A 22,907-nucleotide genomic window follows, 5' to 3' on the forward strand; every position below is an offset into this window, starting at 1 on the left:
TTATTCAACTATCTGATCACTTGATTCAAGTTCTCATTTTTATGGCCAAAGCAAAAAACTACACTTTTACTTATTGAAATAAAAACAGTTTTTCACACATGTTTTCGAAGACCTATTCAAACCTGCCAATTAACTGTAATTTATGAGTAATAGTAAGACAGCGTCTGTTGGAGATTTTTTGTGATGAGCAGACATTTTTGTTTTATAAAGCTTCTACAAGAGCTTGATCGAAAACCAAAGTTCATTTAGTATTATAAAATACATTACTGGCAAACGCAGAAAAGACTGCGAAGTGGAATTTACTTATTTTAAAATTGTTAACGGTCATGACAATGAAAAAAAATTCTGATTTCCATTTTCTTTTTGCTAAAAAATTGGAAATTGTAAGATTTTCTTCCTTACTCATACAGCATATTTCAATGGCCAAAATCAAAAGACTTATCATAAAAGAGTAATTGTTGGCAGCTTTGCCTATTCCTTTGGCTAAATTAGTTACAACTTAGGTCTATACAAAGTATTACCCAAATTGCAAAAGAAAATGACTTTAATGCATTGTGCAGCAACATCAAGATATGAATGTTAAAATCATTTTGATTGGTTACACATAACAGATCTTTTTTTGCCCCCTTTTACAGTGTTTGACATGTATTGGGGACTTGCATTATTGTTGCAAGATAATTATCAGGTTATATTCACTTACAATACAGAGCAGGACATGCTTACTCTTCCAGAGCACCTGATATCACTCCCAGTTTTTAGTGAGAGTTCATATTGCGAGTGCTTTAGTTTTTTGTGTGAGACCTTGTTTTCCCTATCTTCAGTTATAATTTATTTTATTCAGTTTGCTACATTATGTAAGTAGATCGTCTCTGTTTCATGAGTTCACCTTTAGGACATGTTTTGGGATTTGAATGTATTTGCACCATCCCAGTGCTGACACATCAGAAATTTTTGCCAATTTTTGGTATGGCTCATGAATAAATAGTGCAAAATCATATTCTAAAAGCTACTTCCCCATAAACTAAAATTCTTTTACCTTTTTGGTCCACATCCAAGCCTGAGATCCTTTAGATCCATGACATTTCATTAGCCTGGAGAATGAGTGTCCCTTCTCTCTTGATTCCACATCTAAACACAACACTCTGGCTAGCATCAGTTCCTTGTCTACAGTCTCATGCCAGATCTATGAATAGCATTTAATAGATTATTTTTATAACAAAAAACTGAAATAAGTTGTATTTTTCAACATATCATAATAATAATAAACAAGGGATCTGTGAGCTGCATACTCAATATCAGTAGTTCCTGAGAAAAATATTACCGAAGTTCTGGTAACAGATGGCATGACAGAATAACGTACAAAGTTAAAACAGTATACCTCCCTCTTCTGAAATGGGGGTATAATACAGTCATTCCATGATTAGTTATTCAGAATTCTTGTTTTTGGTAAACAGTTTTATTAATTTCATAGCATTAATATTTTTTGTCCTTTGACCCCACCTTTCTTTTCATAATTTAATTAAACACACCTTATAATGTCATTTGAGATTTTGATGAAATCTTTGTTATTTCTTCAGTGTTTTTAATAAATAAAACATACAACAACAAAACCTATGAAAAATCTAGAGAAATCCTATTCCCACCAAAATTTTGAATGCTTATATCTAAAAAAGAGCACACTGACCCATCTTTTTTTCTTTTCATATTGTTCTACCATGAAAGACCATAAAGTATTTAACAACACTTTGAAACCTTTGTTATTCTTAAATAGACAAGCAAACATCCTTAAGCTTAGCGCCTGGGCTGCTGACTACCTTTAGACAAGCAAACATCCTTAAGCTTAGCGCCCGGGCTGCTGACTACCTTTAGACAAGCAAACATCCTTAAGCTTAGCGCCTGGGCTGCTGACTACCTTTAGACAAGCAAACATCCTTAAGCTTAGCGCCTGGGCTGCTGACTACCTTTAGACAAGCAAACATCCTTAAGCTTAGCACCTGGGCTGCTGACTACCTTTAGACAAGCAAACATCCTTAAGCTTAGCGCCTGGGCTGCTGACTACCTTTAGACAAGCAAACATCCTTAAGCTTAGCACCTGGGCTGCTGACTACCTTTAGACAAGCAAACATCCTTAAGCTTAGCGCCTGGGCTGCTGACTACCTTTCAAATTCTTCATGTTGTTTTTATATTAACATATATCATATATTTAGATTAAAATATGCCTTTTTAGCATATACATTATAAGTGATTGTTTAAACTGTATATTGCATACCGTATATCACACCCCTAGACCTACATCACATACTGTATATCACACCCCTACACCTAAATCACATACCCTATATCACACCCCTAGATCTACATCACATACTGTATATCACACCCCTAGATCTACATCACATACTGTATATCACCCCTAGACCTAAATCAAATAATGTATATCACACCCCTAGACCTAAATCACATCCCTAGACCTAAATCACATACCCTATATCTCACCCCTAGACCTAAATGACATACCTGTATCTCACCCCTAGACCTAAATCACATACCCTGTATCACACCCCTAGACCTAAATCACATACCCTGTATCTCACCCCTAGACCTAAATCACATACCTGTATCTCACCCCTAGACCTAAATCAAATACTGTATATCACACCCCTAGACCTAAATCACATACCCTATATCACACCCCTAGACCTAAATCACATACTGTATATCACACCCCTAGACCTACATCACATACTGTATATCAAACCCCTAGATCTACATCACATACCCTGTATCTCACCCCTAGACCTAAATCACATACCAGTATCTCGTCCCTAGACCTACATCACATATTGTATATCACACCCCTAGACCTAAATCACATACCCTGTATCTCACCTCTAGACCTAAATCACATACCTGTATCTCACCCCTAGACCTACATCACATACTGTATATCACACCCCTAGACCTAAATCACATACCCTATATCACACCCCTAGACCTAAATCACATACTGTATATCACACCCCTAGACCTACATCACATACTGTATATCAAACCCCTAGATCTACATCACATACCCTGTATCTCACCCCTAGACCTAAATCACATACCAGTATCTCGCCCCTAGACCTACATCACATATTGTATATCACACCCCTAGACCTAAATCACATACCCTGTATCTCACCCCTAGACCTAAATCACATACCTGTATCTCACCCCTAGACCTACATCACATACTGTATATCACACCCCTAGACCTAAATCACATACCCTATATCAAACCCCTAGATCTACATCACATACTGTATATCAGACCCCTAGATCTACATCACATACTGTATATCAGACCCCTAGATCTACATCACATACCATATATCAAACCCCTAGATCTACATCACATACCATATATCACACCCCTAGATCTACATCACATACTGTATATCACACCCCTAGATCTACATCACATACCATATATCACACCCCTAGATCTACATCATATACTGTATATCACACCCCTAGACCTACATCACATACCATATATCACACCCCTAGATCTACATCACATACTGTATATCACACCCCTAGATCTACATCACATACTGTATATCAAACCCCTAGATCTACATCACATACCCTGTATCTCACCCCTAGACCTAAATCACATACCTGTATCTCACCCCTAGACCTACATCACATACTGTATATCACACCCCTAGACCTAAATCACATACCCTATATCACACCCCTAGATCTACATCACATTCTGTATATCACACCCCTAGACCTAAATCACATACCCTATATCACACCCCTAGATCTACATCACATTCTGTATATCACACCCCTAGACCTACATCACATACTGTATATCACACCCCTAGACCTACATCACATACTGTATATCAAACCCCTAGATCTACATCACATACCCTGTATCTCACCCCTAGACCTAAATCACATACCTGTATCTCACCCCTAGACCTACATCACATACTGTATATCACACCCCAAGACCTAAATCACATACCCTGTATTTCACCCCTAGACCTAAATCACATACCTGTATCTCACCCCTAGACCTACATCACATACTGTATATCACACCCCTAGACCTACATCACATACCCTATATCGCACCCCTAGACCTACATCACATACTGTATATCAGACCCCTAGATCTACATCACATACTGTATATCAGACCCCTAGACCTACATCACATACTGTATATCACACCCCTAGACCTACATCACATACTGTATATCACACCCCTAGATCTACATCACATACCATATATCAAACCCCTAGATCTACATCACATACTGTATATCACATCCCTAGATCTACATCACATACCATATATCACACCCCTAGATCTACATCACATACTGTATATCACACCCCTAGACCTACATCACATACCATATATCTCACCCCTAGACCTACATCACATACTGTATATCAGACCCCTAGATCTACATCACATACCGTATATCACACCCCTAGACCTACATCACATACTGTATATCAAACCTCTAGATCTACATCACATACCGTATATCAGACCCCTAGATCTACATCACATACCCTGTATCTCACCCCTAGACCTAAATCACATACCTGTATCTCACCCCTAGACCTACATCACATACTGTATATCACACCCCTAGACCTAAATCACATACTCTATATCACACCCCTAGATCTACATCACATTCTGTATATCACACCCCTAGACCTACATCACATAACGTATATCACACCCCTAGACCTAAATCACCTACTGTATATCAAACCCCTAGATCTACATCACATATTGTATATCAGACCCCTAGATCTACATCACATACCCTGTATCTCACCCCTAGACCTAAATCACATACCTGTATCTCACCCCTAGACCTACATCATATACTGTATATCAGACCCCTAGATCTACATCACATACTGTATATCACACCCCTAGATCTACATCACATACCATATATCACACCCCTAGATCTACATCACATACTGTATATCACACCCCTAGACCTACATCACATACTGTATATCACACCCCTAGATCTACATCACATACTGTATATCACACCCCTAGATCTACATCACATACCCTATAAAGAACTCTACTAAACCCATTTGAAGTATAGGTAAAATATATGATATAATGAGCACATGTCAAAAATTGTACCACATGTTATATCAACCCTTGACCTATATCAACCTTGAGCCAGTGGCCCTTGAGGTGATACAATGTATAGGGGTCTCAGAATGATACAACATGTGATACAGATTGTAATATTCAGTACATATTTCTCTTTGCTTTGGATTAATTCATCTTTTGGATTCCTAAAATTTAAATACTGCTTATCCAAAAAAAAACAAGATTCTAATAGTACCTGGTATTTCTTTTCCTTCCCTGAGACACCACAGTGCTGTAATATTAACATGGCTCTCTTGGCAAAAACATCCTTCTCTGATTGTACACACAATCCTGAATTTGTATGTATAATCTGGAGACAGAATAAAAAAAACATGGATATAAAATACATAATTTCATAACTGTTTTAAACGAACTCAGCACATAAAGCTCAAATTGGAAACTACAGATGAATGGAAAAAACCTAAGTTATAGTTTTTAACTCAATGGAAGGACATTCTTGAATAAATGTATTTACAATAACACTACAACAGACACTGTGAAACTTATATTTAGGTATTGTATCGAGATATAATGAAAAATTTTATCTAGCTATTAATACACTGATGGAGAAAGCCAGAAAAGCTTTCTTTAAAATAAGAAAAATATTAGGTTTATATACATGTACATGTAATCCATGTATTTTTTTCGAAAATAAACTTCAAAACATAAAACAAAGGATAACAGATCAAAATATTCAGAATCGTAATTTGAAAAAAAAAAAAAAAATCTTCAAAATTGAGTTTTTTTCAAAAGTAGATGATTTAACTACTATCACAGATCAAGCTGCCTTATAAGAAATTCAAACCAGTTCACATTTGTTAATGATTAGAGAAGGGAGACAACTTAATATCCCAATTTCATAAAGGTATGTAAATCTGGACAAATTGAAAATGAAGAACACTTTCTTCTTTATTGTCCTCACTATGACTTAGAACAATAAATATTTTTTAAAAAGATTAACAATGTAACTCCAGGATTAACTTATATTAGTGATAAATCTATTATCAAAATTATATTTAATAGTAACTGTTTAATTTATTATTTAAGCCTTATGACCTGCTTTTGGTGTCAAGGCCTCTTAAGACCTTGACTTTGTAAACCTGTATCAATTACTTTGGCAAAAAACTTATAGAAATATAACTTTATTCTATTTTTTTATTGACTTTAACAGTCATTGATGGAATCTGACTAAACAAAATGAGTTTTTGGGATGTAAATAAAAAACACATTGCAGAAGCAAATTTCATTCTCTCACCTATTCAACTGTTTTTTTATCATTTATCTTTGATCATGTAATCAAGCAACTCTGACAAAATATTCTTTCATTAAGGTTATATAAAAAAAATAAAATACTGTGTTAAATGTATCATATAAAATTGGCCGATCCATTCAACGATTTCACGGATCGATGACCATTGACTGATTGATCGCTGACGGATCAATGATCGATGACTGGTCTGATCGCAGTTTTGTTATATAAAATGACGTTAGATCTGTTTTAAATTAAAGAAATGTAAAATAAAAGTACAAATTGATGTTTAAATCTATTACATTATGTAAATATGTGTAAAATTAATAAAGAAAACATCAAGAACCGTAAAATACATTGACCGCTCTGTGGTTACGTGATGCAATCACCAGTTAAATGGATCGGTTTGACAGATTGATGACTGACCGGAAACTGATCGGTGACCGATCGCAGTTTTTGTTGCACGGATTGGTTCAGGTACTGTATATACTTTACTATATACGGACTGATCTGAATTATTACCTATCAAACTCAACAAACTTTGTCAGAAATAGTCATTTTTACCTGTTTTTTTACAACTGAAATTAAATAATTTCACCAAATTTCTTATTTTGTTTTGTTTTGATGTTTACGAACGAAGTTTGATGTCCCTAATGTGTAAAACAAGTATTTTTTTTTCTAAAAAACATATATATATTTTAAAGGGTGCTCATATAACAAGAAAAGGTATGGTGTATAAGTCAAAGAGACAAAAACCCCACCAGGATGAAAATGTCAGCCCAAGGCCACCCACTGGTTTTCAATGAATGAAGAGGAAACTATCACATCACAAGGCAGGCTGCAGCTGGCCCCAAAACATCATTATAAACAGGTACAGTGAAAGAGTTGCTCCTGTATACTCAAGTAACATAAAAACAACTTAAAAGGTGAAAACAAAACAAAACATACAGAGCCAGGAATTCCAGACTTGGGACAAGCACAAAAAATGCTGTGGGGTTTAAGTACTTTGGCATGATCACAACTCTCCTCCTTTGAAATGTACACAGGCAAAATTATTTCACATGATTTTCACACAAATTTCACATGATTTTCACCTGAATTGAGCAAATAAACTAAGTGACAGAGTTCACATGAAATTTGGGTGAATGGAGCCTTCATGTGAAATTCACACAAAATGTTCACATGAAATTCATGTTTAGTGAATTTCACATGAAAATCATGTTAATTTCATGTGAATTTCACATGAATTTCATGTGAAGCTCGATTAACATGAATTTCACATGAAAAATATTTGCCTGTGTAGGCACATTGAAAAAATTATTACAAAATCAAACACACTTTAATATATGTCTATCTGTTTTATCTATTTTGCTTTTTACAGCTACCCAAAGTATTCAATAAAACCTTAATATACCTGTCCAGGGTAGGAAACTCACTTAAATTCTAGCCAGTCCTAAATACAATTTTTCACTATATTTACTATATCGCTATATAATTTTTTGATAAAATTAGCCAGCCCTGCCAAAAAATAGCCAGTCTCCAACTGGCGGGCAGGCTGCTATTTCTAACTCTGACCTGTCCTGTTCTTAATACAGAGGTTTTCTTTCTCTCAGGCTGGTTAATGACAGGTGGGACGGCACCTTTAGTGTCAGGCAATATCTACAAGTACACAAAACACAAAACATTAGTAAACAACATGGAACAATACAACATAATGATATATACAGTTAAAAAAAATGCCTAAGTCCTAACTTTCCTTACAATTTCTGAAGTTAAGTCCAGATTTCCGAATAATACATTCGGAATTCCGAGTAAAGTTCTGAATCTCCTGCAACGGGGACCTGAACAAGTCAATGTAACTATAATTGCGATCTGTCATCAATCATCCATCAACTTCAGATAAGTCATCAGTCTGTCAAACCAATTTGTAAAACTGGTAATTGTTTTTGTATTATACAACGTAAATGTTTACCAGTTCATTTATTCTAGGCAATGGTTTGTTTTATGTTTCCGTTTTACACTACACAGGCAAATATTTTTCACGTGAAATTCATGTTAATCGAGCTTCACATGAAATTGACGTGAAATTAACATGATTTTCATGTGAAATTCACTGAACACAAATTTCTTGTGAACATTTCGTGTTAATTTCACGTGAAGGCTCCATTCACCCAAATTTCACGTGAACTCTGTCACTTAGTTTATTTGCTCAATTCAGGTGAAAATCATGTGAAATTCGTGTGAAAATCATGTGGAATAATTTTGCCTGTGTACTTTACTAAATGTTATAAGTGTTTACATAAATTTAATTACTTTTCTTTTACTATTGCTTTTTTTATGAAATAAAACCTGAATTTAATATTTTAAATTCAAACGTTATTTAAAATACATGAAGCATTATACCAGATTTGTTTCAATAGAAATAAGTCAGTAATTGCTCTTCATGTCAAATAGTCATGTAGATTGGTGGAGAGACTGTATTTGAAATTGTCAATTCACACTAGTATAGTGCAATCTTAGAATCATGAAAAAGCTGACAATATGTAATTAGTGAATATCTTTACAAAAAAACCTTGTTGCTGGAAATTAATCTGAATGCCTCATACATGCAGATATTGCTTTCAAAAATGACAGTGTCAGTGAAAGTTGGGTTTCGTACAATCAAGTACATGTATTTACAGATTAATTCCCTAACCCAAGGTCTACCTCCTTAAATGAAGGATTTTCACTAACATCTATATATGATCCTATTAATAAAGTTGTCCCAGTATTGATGACATATCCAGGAATCTGATTTCTGTAAATCTACTATAAATTACACATGCAAAAAGAAAGAGTAATCTTATTATGAAAAAGTACAGAAAACAAACCTGCCAAATCCTGTAAATAATTTAACACTAAAACCAGCAAAACATAATCTCAAAATATACATCGATTCAAGGGAAACAAAAACTGCAGGGAATGTTTAAAATGTCTAATTAACACATTCAGATTACTAAGCCTAAATATCAGATAAGGGATCAATCACTATCTCCCTGACTTTAGGGAACTAAAACATACAATTTGTTCATCTTCTTTCTAATGTTCCTACCTATAATATTTGTGTTTACATGATAAACAACTATTACCTGTTCTGGGTATACATATTTAAGGTACCAGTCAAAAGATTGACATTTCAGCCTCTTTCGTAGTGCTACCCTGTCAGAAATGTCACCATAGGGTTTGCCCAAAGCCTCTACTCGCTGCTGGTAGAAATATTTCTAAAAAATAATAACAATGTTTTTGAAGGCTTATTTATTCTCTAAAATTCTGCAAAGAATTTAGGCAAAAGGAATTTTAAAGCAGAAAACCTCCTTAGGCCAAAAAAATAATATGTCTATTTCCTGTTTCCCTACTTACCCTATTTTTTGTGCCTACCCTAAACATTTCATGGCCATTTTGGCTCAAACACAGTTAAAGTCTAGATTGTTTTCCCATTAACTCAATGTAAAATGCTTTTGAAAAATAAAATAATTACCCAACCATACTACCCTATTTTGTTGGTGCTTACCCTAAACATTTTATTGCCATTTTGGCTCAAACACAATTAAAAATCTAGATTGTTTCCCCATTAAATCAATGTGAAATGTTTTTGAAGAATAAAATAACTTACCTACCTACCTACCTTCTTCCTTGTTTCTTGCTGGCAGCAGGAAACAAGAAATTTTTTTATGCCTTATCAACACAATTATTGATTACACATGCGAATCACATTACACATTACACATTACATAATATACCGTAAAACCTGTCTAAAGCAAACCACTTTTGGACAGTAAAATTTGTTCCACTTAGACAGGTGATAAGTTTAACCAGGTTCAGAAGACATTTAATCTGATAAAAACAATTTCAAAAAGTGTCTGGTTTAGACAGGTTTTCAGTTTAATCTGGGTTCCGTTTAGACAGGTTTTCAGTTTAATCTGGGTTCCGTTAAGACAGGTTTCATTACACATGATCCAGGATACACGTATTCAATAGAGGACAAATACGACACAGAAATTATATTTTATTTAGATATTAAAAATGGCATGTGTTTTCACTGCTCACACATTTTAAACAATCTCTATAATTTATCTCAATTCTATTATGAATAACAATACCTTATAATCATCTAGCCAAACGTTGGCAACTCTTAGTGAATTCTTCAGCATTGTATCACCTTCATTAGCTGAGCCATAAGGGCGACGCTTTCTAAAAATATGTCCTACCCTAGAACAAGGAATGATTTCCAGTCTTCCTCCACATTGCCATATCTATTAAAAGAAATTAGTATGATCTAAGGCTTTGACTTCGAGGGATGGCTCAATTTTCACTCCAATTATAACTTTGTTGATAATTTATTGCACAGCCATGCTGTCATGTTGATGATGTCTCTACCAATGTGAGACTTTCTAGAAAACCTACTCTATTCAAACAATCACTTTCAAATTAGGAACCTCATTTTTGGCAGAATGATTTTGTACCATTCTTGTTTCAGACCCCTATATTATAGGATGTGGCTAATTCTTGGTTCATAAATTCTCGTTTCAGACCCCTACATTATAGGATGTGGCTAATTCTTGGTCCATAAATTCTTGTTTCAGACCCCCTACATTATAGGATGTGGCTAATTTTTGGTAAATAAATTCTTGTTTCAGAACCTATACATGTACATTACAGGATGTGGCTAATTCTCGGTCTATAAAAACTAATCTCATTGACAAAAGTACAAAAAAATAGATTTTATAAGATAAGAAACATTCTTAAATACATGTTCTTATCAAAATATTATTCTGAAATACTTTAATACCAGTATATCCAATATAGACTGAGGTTTTACTCAAATGAAGATATCACTTTCCTTGTTTATTTTAGATAAAATAGTAAAGATTTTACCATACACTGAAACAAATCTACCTGACTAGGTACTGTTTAATGGGAAACATTATTTGAATGTATTTGTTCCTGAATGGATAAATTTTAAAGATTAAGGAGGTAGACCTAAGGTAAGGGACACAACTCTTACAAATCACTGGAACGTTTGTATTCAGCATTTTACATCAATATCATGTAAGCATCAAAATAACTGACTGAAATCATTCTGTTTTAAAGGAAAGCTTGAAATGCTTTGGAGAAATTGAATATGATACAAACATATCACTGATTTCAAGAGTTATGTCCCTTACCCTAGGTCTAGCTCCTTAAAAGAGGGATTTTCACTAACACACATCTATATATGATCCCATTAATAAATTTTTCCCAGTATTGATGAAATAAAGTTAACATATCCAAGAATCTGATTTCTACTATAAGTTACACATGTGAAAAAGAAAGAGTGTAACAATCTGAAAATTTGTATACATGTAACATAGAATTTATTGAATATATTCTTAAGTGTAATTTATCTGAGGTTTTAACTCACCAAGGGACATATAAAATTAAGGTATAAAACTTCTGATTCACCTAACTTACTCTGAATGACATTTCAAGGTTCTCTCCACCCCAGATATCCATACCAGAATCATATTCTCCCAACTCAAAATAATAGCCCTTGTCAATGGCAAACAGGCCACCAGCCATTGTTGGAGACCTGAAATGACCAGTCAAATGAGCATGGTTAATCTCAAATTTGTATTTAGTTAGTAATTAGAATATGGTAAAATGATCTTTTTCACAAAACTTAAATAAGGTCATTACCATAGCAACTGTCATTTTTGAATAGTCAAGATGACCTTCACAAAACTTATGCTGTCAAAATCAGATGGTGTATTTCTTGTCACAGGTGCAAAAATAGCAAATCAAAGAAGATATACATGTACCATATTAAATGAAAGGAAATCTTAATTCTGTCCCTCCTTTGTGCTAAAAAGAGGCAAAAGAGAGCATTTTTTTCTCATACAAAATGTATTACATGTATATATTTAAACGTTTTTCAACTGATCTTGAAGCTTGAATTCTCTTTTCTGCAAAGACAGTATTACATGAACTACCATTTACAATAGTACAATATGCTTACTTCACTGGATTAGAGGCAACCTCTGCATTGTCTCTGACATGGGGAGGTAACTGGTCCCATCTAAAGTGTAAACCCCAGTTAAATCCTCCTACTACCAATGGTGATGACTGGATCTCCATGGTTTCAGAATTTATAATATCAATCATAGGAGTCACAACTGTGTTTGGTGCATCTTTGATCCTGGTCAGTAATGGCTGAAGCCAATCTACATTGACTTCACAATGACTGTCCAGGAAAACCAACACCTGTAAAGAATCATGAAATACAGCACAGAGAGGATGTTGTACACTTAAAAAAAATAAATCTCCATTTTAATCATGCAAATTTGTAAATTTTTTTGACAATTTGTTGAAATAATTTCAACTTCAGGGGATTGTAGTTAACTTCGAATTCATTGTTATGAATCTGATTCTTAGTCTCTGTATAAGTTGACTGTCCATCTTCTGTTTGAACTAGACATAGTTAAAGATGTAGCAACAAGTTCAGTATTATTATCTGTAGAGAGAAGAAATGACTTTTTCCCAAATACTTCAACTACTTTGAAATTTTAACTATTTTCACTTTTGTAAGTAGCTGAATTGTTTGAAATAAATTATTTTAAAATATCCAAATACTTAACATAGCTCGAGTAAGTCAAATATTTGAATTTGAAGTCTACTGCTGTCCTTTGCTCCAATGGCACAGTTAACTAGTCTGTCACGTTGGAGAGTTACTTCCCTTTGTTCAAATTAAAAAAAAAAAAACAAAAGTCAAATTCGCGAATATGAAAAAGGTCTATTGGTCCTAACCTTGCCCTCAGCCTTATTGGCACCAAACATTCGAGCTCTGATGAGACCCTGCCTGGTGGATGTCTTTAAGTACCTTACTTTACGCAAATTATTTTTAACGTAAGTCTCTACTTGGCAAGACAGCTGATCTATAAGAAAAATTGATATCATATGTACATGTAAACATAAGGGCATAAATGGAATATAAAATGACACCTTGTGAAGTAATAATAAAAAAGGGTGAATCACCGTGATGGCAAATTCTTCAAAACGGCTTAACTCGAAAACTTCATTTTTAGGATTTTCCTGAAAATTGAATTTATTCTGTAGTTTCAAAATATGATACTAAACAACTGTGCAAAGTTTCAAAAAGTTTCATTGATCTGTCTTTGAAATCTTCCAGAAAATATTGGGCGACAGACCTGCAACTTTTCCGAGGGTATCACATAATATCTCCCCAATTTGTGTGGTGGGGAATGAAAACAAAATTGATTCAAATAGCAATACATTACTTCCATCTGGTTACAGTTAAAGCATAACAACATCATATACATAGTCTTGCAACTCCTGTAAACTAATTTAAATTGTAATCGTAGGTTAATGATAAAAAGTAGAATTTCATTAATACATATTCAACTTAGTTACTATAATCCTCCAACAGTAGTATTTGGTCCACATACATGTACCTAAGTCACCGTTATCATCCACCAGTAGTATTTGGTCTACATACATGTACCTAAGTCACTGTTATCATCCCCCAGTAGTATTTGGTCTACATACATGTACCTAAGTCACTGTTATCATCCCCCAGTAGTATTTGGTCTACATTTTCATATATTTTCCTAATGTAATATTTTGTCCACTATCTAATTCACTGTTATCATCCAGCAGTAGTATTCAGTCTACATACCTAAGTCATTGTTATCGTCCACATGTAGTTTTTGACCTACATACCTAAGTCACTGCCATCATCCCCAGTAGTATTTGGTCTACATACATGTACCCAAGTCACTGTTATCATCCAGCAGTAGTATTCAGTCTACATACCTAAGTCATTGTTATCGTCCACATGTAGTTTTTGACCTACATACCTAAGTCACTGCCATCATCCCCATTAGTATTTGGTCTACATATCTAATTCACTGTTATCGCCCCCAGTTGTATTTGGTCTACATACATGTACCTAAGTCACTGTTATCATCCACCAGTAGTATTTGGTCTACATACCTACATCACTGTTAGTAGTATTTGGTCCATATACCTAAGTCACTGTTCGTAGTATTCGGTCTACATACCTAGGTCACTGTTATCATCTACCAGTAGAATCTCCTGCAGTAGATATGCAGGTGTTCTATCTAACACACTATGTACTGTGCGTAGCAATGCTGATGGAGCCTCATTGTAGAAACAGATTATCACACTGGTTTGTGGAAGATTTGTTGAGTAACTTCTACTTTGGCATCTATAGAAAAAAATTCAATTAAATATGAAATGAAATTTTAAGGATAATAGAGGACAAAGTCTTCATAATGGTATTAAATGTGAAATTAAGTGATTGTTTTTGAAGCACTGACAGCCTAATTTCATTCTGACAGGAAGTTACATGTAAGTCCTGAGGAACTTTTTAAACAGTTTAAAATAGTTTCATATCTTCTTCACTGAAATGCATTTATTATATATGGTCTTCAATAATAACTTAAATTCAGAAACTTTTTTCTGCTTTTAATTGGCCATAAGAATAGGCCTTTCTTGTTTTAGTTGGAGAGGCTAAAGTACAAATACTTAGAAATAGGGGTCTTTCATTTTATAGACATCTTTATACTTTTTGTCACTTCGTGATGCTTCTTGACATTTCTTGTTGCTAATTAGTAAGAGTGTAAGACCCCTATTTCTTTGTGTTTACACTCTTACTAATTGGCAACAAGAAGTGTCATGAAGGATCAAAAAGTGACAAAAAGTATAAAGATGTCTATAAAAAGTGACAAAAGGGTAAAAAATCATGAAAATTTAGATTTTTATATATCTATATATTCAAATTTGAGCTCTTTCTGGTTACACCTGACTCATATTAGGATAAAAAGTTTGGTTCAAGAAATTTTCATTTCAAGTACTTCGTTTCTGTCAGCAGTTGATCACGACAATTGCAGAAAGTTTCAGAAAATAAAATTTGCTTGGAGAAATCTCTTCTAAGATTCATATTACATGTAAGACTTTATTTTCAAGGTATAATTTTTACTTTTGCCATAAAATTATGTTTTTGACAGATACTAAAACTATAGAAAGCTAAAATTTTGTTTATTTTTTTAATATTAGTTTATAAGTTTAAGGTTTGCTCTGATAATGATATCTTCTGCATTTTCAGTCCCCCCTTCCAAGAGGAAATTAAAAATGGAATCAAAATACTGTGATAAAGCTGTAACATTGAAAAAACTGTTGTCATTTGTGAAGGAGGAGAAACTGGGACCTCACCCTGGAAGGCTAATAACAAGCAGGGCTCTATGATAAACTGATAATTCACCATGGATGTATGATATCAGGCAGGGCTCTATGAAAGACTATAACTTACCATGGAAGTCTGATATTAGGCAAGGCTCTGTGATAGTCTGACAACTCACCATGAATGTGTGATAATCAGACAGAGCTCTAAATTAGACTGATAACTCACCACAAATGTCTAATATCAGAATGGGCACTATGAAAGACTGATAACTTATCTTGGATGTCTAATATCAGGCAAGACGGTATGATAAAGTGGTAACTTACCTTGGATGTCTGATATCAGGTAAGGCTCGATGATAGCCCAATCTATCACTTATCAGCAAATTGAAGGCATGACTTCTGTATCCTTGAAAAAATTGATAAGTTTCATTAAAGTTTACATAGAAGTAATAATACACATACATGTACAGGTGTACATGTACATGACATAAGCATAATTTCAATCTTAATATTGTAGGACATCCTTACGAGTCTAGCTTGTCTTATATTTTTGTTTTGTTTCACATAATTCAAGCGACTCAAATTATTCTATAGGTTTTGCAAGTTTGTCAATAAATTGTACATGTGATACTTACATGTACATGAATAAATGTACATGTATATTGTGATTAAAGCTTGTTTCAATATCTTGCTTTATAATGGAAAAAATCATTAGTATTTTAATATACTGGTCACATATCATGAGCTACATGTACATGTATGTTTGAAGAAGGAAATTGTGACTATTCATGCTGGTTCAGACATCACCAAATAATTTTATTTTACTGGTTGACAATGTACACATCATATACAATGTACATATATTGTAAGATACATGTACATTGTATGTTGAAACATTGTATATGTGTACCTTCATCTCTGATAATTTGATCTTCTGGGGTTTCGATGAAGCCCAGTAAATTCAAGGTGGTAACATCATAGTGGAGTTCAACCTTAGAGTTGTGTTCATCCTTCAAAGCATAACACACAGAGCTTAAATGATCATCTCCTGGTTGGTGTTTTGGAGCCTTTCTGTCAACTGCTTTGGAATTTTCAAGGTCAAAATGATTCAATGTTAAGAAAATGTAGACAAACAGTACACAAACAACAATCGACACACAACATTTCAAACTAAATCTTCTTCTCATGGCGTCATACTGCCATGGACTATTGCTATTGATCTTATCTTATTGGAAATCAGCTGATTGTGGCCAGCATAATTTTTTCAACGCTTCTCGTGAACTGAGAGGAGAGTGGTCCACATCTGTGAATAGCTTCAGCTTAATAAACTTATCTCCAATCCATCTAAAGTATTTTAGCTCACGCTAGTCTCACATCCTGGGAAAGTAATATGCAGTTTGTTTTCGTAAAAATATGAAAATCAATTTAGGGGATCTTTATTGAAGGGGAGTGAAACTCACACATTTTGACGTGTCATGTGAAATTTAGTATAATTCGTCCCAAATCTGCTTTCGGCCTCTATAGTGACATTGGCCATTGCTTTTTTTTTTTTTTTTTTTTTTGGACACAACATCAAGTTGTCAATGTTTACTTACGTACAGCATTTTTTTACACGTTTTCCATATAAAAATCTTTAAAATTGCGTATGCGGTGGTGTGTGTGCCCCTTAATGTGGAGTAGACATTGCCTAAATCAGCGAGCACCGTAATCCTTACCATACATGTACCGTATGTGCGAGACTCGTAAAAATAATAAAGGGCATTACAAAGAGGGGGTCACCCCGGATGAAAATTTTTGCTTCGTAAAGGCAATATTTTTTTTATATTTAAGCAGCATGCAGGCAAAATTAATATTTCTATTTGAAAATTTACATTGTTAATAGTTTTTTTTTTTCAATAATTGAAAAACTTGACAATTCCCCCCCTCCCCCCCCAATAAAAAAAAATCCAATCCCATACCCTCTTTCCCCTCGCCCAGAAAAATGATCAATAACTTCATAGCACTTTGCAATACTTTACATTTTTTATCCCTTAAGGACATCTCTAGCAACATCCATTTCAGTTTTGGAATGTCAGATCAATCTGTACAGATACCGGAAATATAACAGTTCTCCACGGATGGAAAACTGTAATATTTCCTATCTTAGAAAATCTATGCTTCGATTTTGATAATATAATGGGAGTTATATTTTTTTCCAAGGCGGGTTAGGTTCTTGACAACAGCAACATTGGAACAGCGGAGATACACGTACGAGCATCCACGTACGTGTTTCCCGAAGTTTTAAAAAAACATAACATTCACTTCTTTAAATAAGCAAAACAAATTAGAAAAGGCTTGAAAACTGTCAGATATGATGAATTTACTTCTAACTAAAACGTAATCTTAACCTATATTTTTTTATGTGTTTGGAAAATGATGAATTTTCTCCGTAAGGACAGTCCCTTTTTGTTACTTCCGGGACATGACTTTTTTTTTCGGTAGTATAATAGGGAACCTTAAGGGAAATTTAGAAAGTACACGTAATAACCGTAGAGCTCACACCGCTTTGCGGCGCTCGCTATTACACCACCAAGGTGGCATGCTATATTTGGTTCGCTGCAACCTAAGGTCGGATGAGTGTTCGGTATTGAAGATGGTGCCTAACTAGACATGGCTACTTTTCCAAAAACAAAATCTCGTGAACAAAACATAAAAAATGTTGTAATAAATGAGATCTTAATGTTCTCGTGTTTCATAATAATATTTTGTACTTATATGTAAGAAATTATAGTTCATTGAATAAACTGTGTTTAAAATGTAGTTCATTGAATATAATATGTCCAACAACATTCAGCATTTTCATAAATCATAAGCATATTTTACTTTCAAATGATAAGTAAAATATCTAGAATCCCCCTGACCATCACATTTTAGTGTGATGGCAGATCCTACTAAAACTCAGTAGGATCCAGAATCCTAATACGGCAAATCTAGGTATCCAAGTTTGCTCTAGAAGAAATTAGAATTCCAATTATATTTAGTGCCTAAAATAAACTGAGTGTATGAAAGTAAATGGTCTGTGACCACAACTCACTACCTAAACAGGTGAATACTCTACCTGTGACGTAGAAAATTTTATTGACAGTTAAAAAAAATCTTGAATATTGTGTTCTGGACATATGTTGTGTGTTGATCTTGAACACTGAACTATAAAACCAGAAATATTTACAAACACTCATAAGAAACTACAAATAGGAAGAACTTAGTGTTTTTTGGTTAATTCCGCGTGGGTGTAAAACACGGAGTTCTTTTATCCAAAATCCCCCCGCTTTACTCTCTGTAGATCGCTCTAGACCGTGGTTGGTTCCACGATGAAGATTTTCATTGTGTTGTTGAAATCATCGAGACAGTGGTTTGGTAATTTGAAGTGTTGACTCACTGGGAGTAATGGCTAGGTCGCTCCTGTGTCCGTTCAAGCGCTTGTGAAAAGGCTGTTTAGATTCACCAACATATTAAAGGCCACATATGGGACAGTGGAGCAAATATATTACATTAGCACTCTTGCAGTGCACGTTACAAAATATTTTGTAGCGTTTCCCCGTGACTGTGCTGGTGAATGATGACGAATGGTGCATTTGGTTGCAACATTTGCACCTTTTGTCACCACAGCAGCGACTCTCGCCTGGAGTCAAGTTAGGCTTAGATATTAAGCTTTATGAATTTAATGCTGAAGAAGGATATCAGTTATCAATATTATTCAATGTAAATTTTACCGTCTTCTGGTGATGTTAAACATATTTAGACGTTTATCTAATTTATTGTTATGTTTTGCATCGTTTTTAACGATCCGTCGCCCCGTAATATATATATAGAAAGATAGGAAAAATTCCCAACGATGTTAGAACTGTCAAATTTGCGATGCACATTTTGGTCGTACCCTCCGCGGGACTCCAACTTGTACCGCTCTGACATCTATATATGGCAACACCGCCTGCACAAAGTCCAGCGCCCTAAACCACTCGGCCAGCTAAGCTATATATATATATAATTCCTTGGATGTTCCTTTCAAAATGTTTTACAGACTTTAAAGTATGATGTTACATGTATCATGGTAACGGGTCATTTACTTTAGTTGCAAGGATTTTTTTAGATATTTCAATGTGAAATTTACCTATTTGTGGCGTGGTAGAAGATTGTATCCCATTTCTGAGCATTTTGTTGTGCCATATCGAAAAAGGCGTAAATTTATTTAACCGAAGTGTATGATTTGTGTATAAAAATTAAGCTTTTTGTATGTGTATTTGTATTGTTGAAATGAAATAGACATAGATTTGATGGAAATAAAATACTCATGGTTACCACAGTAACCACAATGAAAAAAATAAAATTTTACAGTTACACTTCCTAAGTAATGTGAAACAAAAGTGAGCATTTTTTTTCGTTGCCTTGTTACTAGGTTGGCTATTTACCCTTTCAACTCTATGTTTAAGAAAGCTACTTCTACATGGTACACAAGCATATTACACAGATCACATACGCTGCAACCGTGTGCTGGTTGATTACTATGATAAACTGATTTACAGTAGAATCTTCGTTATCGCTAAACAAATAAGAAAACTGATTTACAGTAAAATCTTCATTATCGTTAAACAAATAATAAAAAATCCAGGTTCCTTGTTGACACTTTGATCCTAACAGATAATCATTGCCTCTGTAATATATACATGTATTAACAAAACACGTCCACACTGTATTAATAAATCATAGACATTAAAGAGGACAAAAATATTTTTTACGCACCAAATCACTTCAATTATATTTTTAACCTATCATTAAGACGCTCTTTACTTACCAACTGTGAACACTTTATAAGAGTTTACATTCATTTTTAGCCGGGGGCTAGGTGCTCTGACCACAGAGCAACTGGGATGTGTGCCCCGGGTGGCGGAATGGGGTACCCCTGGCGTGTTGCATGCTGGGGTTGTCAGGCTATAATACGGAAAACCTGACCGCAAACCATAGTGGTGCACCGTGTTGGGAAAGATGCCACGTTCATCGCATGTTAAAGAACCCTGCTGTGGTATTCGATAGGAGTAGGAACCTTTGCGCTCCGCCACAGGAGGCTAAATTGCCGACCTTACCCCCCCCCCCTTTTCCAGTGGCAATCAATATTTGTCGACCCTATTATTCTTGTGACCCATCCTTTTTTTTCATTTCATGTTCATTTTATCATCTATTTCATGTTCATCGTCTGAATATAGCTGAAATATTGCTGCTCGGACGTTAAACCCCAACAAACAAACAAAAAAAACTTCAATTATATATTTAACTTATCATTAAGACGCTCTTTACTTACCAACTGTGAACACTTTATAAGAGTTGACATTCTTTGGATTAAATGCCTTTATTGTAACCACGTACATTTATCAAGTATTATCTTTTTATTAGCACATCAACTCCATTTGATGGATTTAAGTAATGCAAAATTTCATAAGAATTGATTAGATATCACAAGTAGATCTTCCGGGTGTAGAGGTGAAACTCTTTCCAACCGTGACACAAATTTAACGAGGAAGCAAGAAAAAAGAATATCATTTCTAGGTATTAAATGATCGATGTTGGACTATCTCCAACTTCAATTTCAATTTCAACCATATAAAAGGAAACTACAGCAGTTAACAACAATACTACAGTGATGGATATACGTTTTAGTAATAGAGTTTGTTATTTGTGTGTTTGTTTTGCCAGCTGTTTAGGCTTTAACATCGACACAGACAAAGTTTTAACTTTCCGTGGCCCAGAGGGTTCTTATTTCGGATATTCAGCCGTTATGTATTCCATTGGAGATCAGAAATGGTAAGTCAAAGCTTATAGCACTCCAAGGTCATCAGAATAATAATTTTTATTTTTAGTCTACCTATACACTGCATATATATGAAAAAAGAAACTTTTCTCGAACCATTTGGAGTGTTGCTTTGTGTCAGGCCATTTCTGGATAATATACATTTATATATGTATTACATGTACATCAATTTCGATTTCTAATTATATTGATTATACTGGAAAATGTTGTTTACTCAAAATAGAAAATTAGTGTAAAACATAGATTAATTCAACGGAAATGTTCAGATACAAATTGTCTTTCTACTATTTTTCATATATTTGAATTACTTTAAAAATGTCTGTAATGTGCATTTTTTTTTTCGGATAAGTGTATTCGTATTGTAAAAACCAACTTACTTGCGTTACTTTGTTCCTTTAACTAACGCAAGGTATATTTTTTAGATAAAATAATGAAACTTTCCATCTACCTTCAAATATTTACTTAAGGCTCGATAACAGTTGAATTCAGTACATAGACTTCGATTTATTGGAAAATCTCTGTAATTGATAAATACATATCGACCAACGCCGAAGTTCAGAGACGGATCCGGGGAGGGAACACCCTTTTCATTAGAAAATGATGTAAATTTGGTGCAAAATTCGTGCAAAAATGAGCAATTTAAAGTAGCCTTTTTTTCTGCCGTTCCTCCTGAATCCCCTTTCAAAATCTGCGTCTACCTACAACATAATTTCCTCTATCAATGTTACGACAGATCTACTCATCAAATGTTATACACCTACGGTCTAGATCATTTCCTGTATAATTATAACTAAATTTCATTTGTACAGTCGACGGTAGTTCAGTTTTACTATAACATAATTCGAAGAAAATTAAAGTTTCATATTGATTCATTATTTTATATATTTGCTTATCAATAATTTATGAATTACAAGAAGGAAATATTACTAAGTTAGAATTATGTTTTTCCATAAGTAACAAGCTATCATTTTAGATAATTAACGACAATTATTATGCAAAAGTTCAATTCTAAAATTCAGCGTACAGGCATCAAAATTTCATCCTATTTAGTCCTCACTATAGATACTATTATATATTATACTATCAATACTAATTTGACTATAGATAGAGGAAAACCACGCGACGGAGTTTTTGTTTCATTCATATAGAGATCAAATGACTCCTACTACTTAGATAATGGTTGTATTTTGCGGTCAACATGAATCTTCGGAGAAGTGACTTTAGGTTACAGACCACCAATTCAACCAATGAGCATTTGGAACGTATCCAAAAATAGTCCTACGCAGAAATTACCCCTGTTCCTCATAGTGCTGTGAAAAAAGTTCTCATCTTATTTTAAAAATTTAAACAGTTTCTGAAAGGAAAAACATTTC

The 22,907-nt window shown here is 34.2% G+C and overlaps 2 protein-coding genes across 3 annotated transcripts in view; one reads left to right on the forward strand and one right to left on the reverse strand.

Moving 5' to 3' along the window:
- The window catches only part of LOC148602873 (polypeptide N-acetylgalactosaminyltransferase 11-like), a 29,786-nt gene extending 8,674 nt beyond the window's left edge, over positions 1-21,112 (reverse strand). The window contains exons 1-12 of one of the 2 annotated variants that reach the window (XM_088553067.1): positions 21,028-21,112; positions 16,603-16,773; positions 16,017-16,098; positions 14,549-14,715; positions 13,275-13,402; positions 12,487-12,731; positions 11,943-12,060; positions 10,592-10,744; positions 9,581-9,712; positions 8,028-8,111; positions 5,400-5,513; positions 1,037-1,183 (exon numbers count right to left, since the gene is read on the reverse strand). In XM_088553067.1, the coding sequence (XP_088409193.1) occupies positions 1,037-1,183; positions 5,400-5,513; positions 8,028-8,111; positions 9,581-9,712; positions 10,592-10,744; positions 11,943-12,060; positions 12,487-12,731; positions 13,275-13,402; positions 14,549-14,715; positions 16,017-16,098; positions 16,603-16,773; positions 21,028-21,094 (1,608 nt within the window). In that variant the 5' untranslated portion in view covers positions 21,095-21,112. Of the gene's footprint in view, positions 1-1,036; positions 1,184-5,399; positions 5,514-8,027; positions 8,112-9,580; positions 9,713-10,591; positions 10,745-11,942; positions 12,061-12,486; positions 12,732-13,274; positions 13,403-14,548; positions 14,716-16,016; positions 16,099-16,602; positions 17,472-21,027 lie in introns of those variants that run through there. The other variant, XM_088553066.1, reaches the window with a different exon arrangement.
- Positions 21,113-21,214: 102 nt separating this feature from the next.
- Positions 21,215-22,907, forward strand: part of LOC148602874 (integrin alpha-8-like) — a 43,361-nt gene continuing 41,668 nt past the window's right edge. Inside the window, exon 1 of the mRNA XM_088553064.1 lies at positions 21,215-21,527. Within this exon, the coding sequence (XP_088409190.1) occupies positions 21,367-21,527 (161 nt within the window). The 5' untranslated portion in view covers positions 21,215-21,366. The remainder of the gene's footprint in view (positions 21,528-22,907) is intronic.

The sequence above is a fragment of the Perna viridis genome, chromosome 11, assembly GCF_037379345.1.
Source record: "Perna viridis isolate PV_CMFRI_1.1 ecotype Kerala chromosome 11, ASM3737934v1, whole genome shotgun sequence".
Lineage (NCBI taxonomy): Eukaryota > Metazoa > Mollusca > Bivalvia > Mytilida > Mytilidae > Perna > Perna viridis.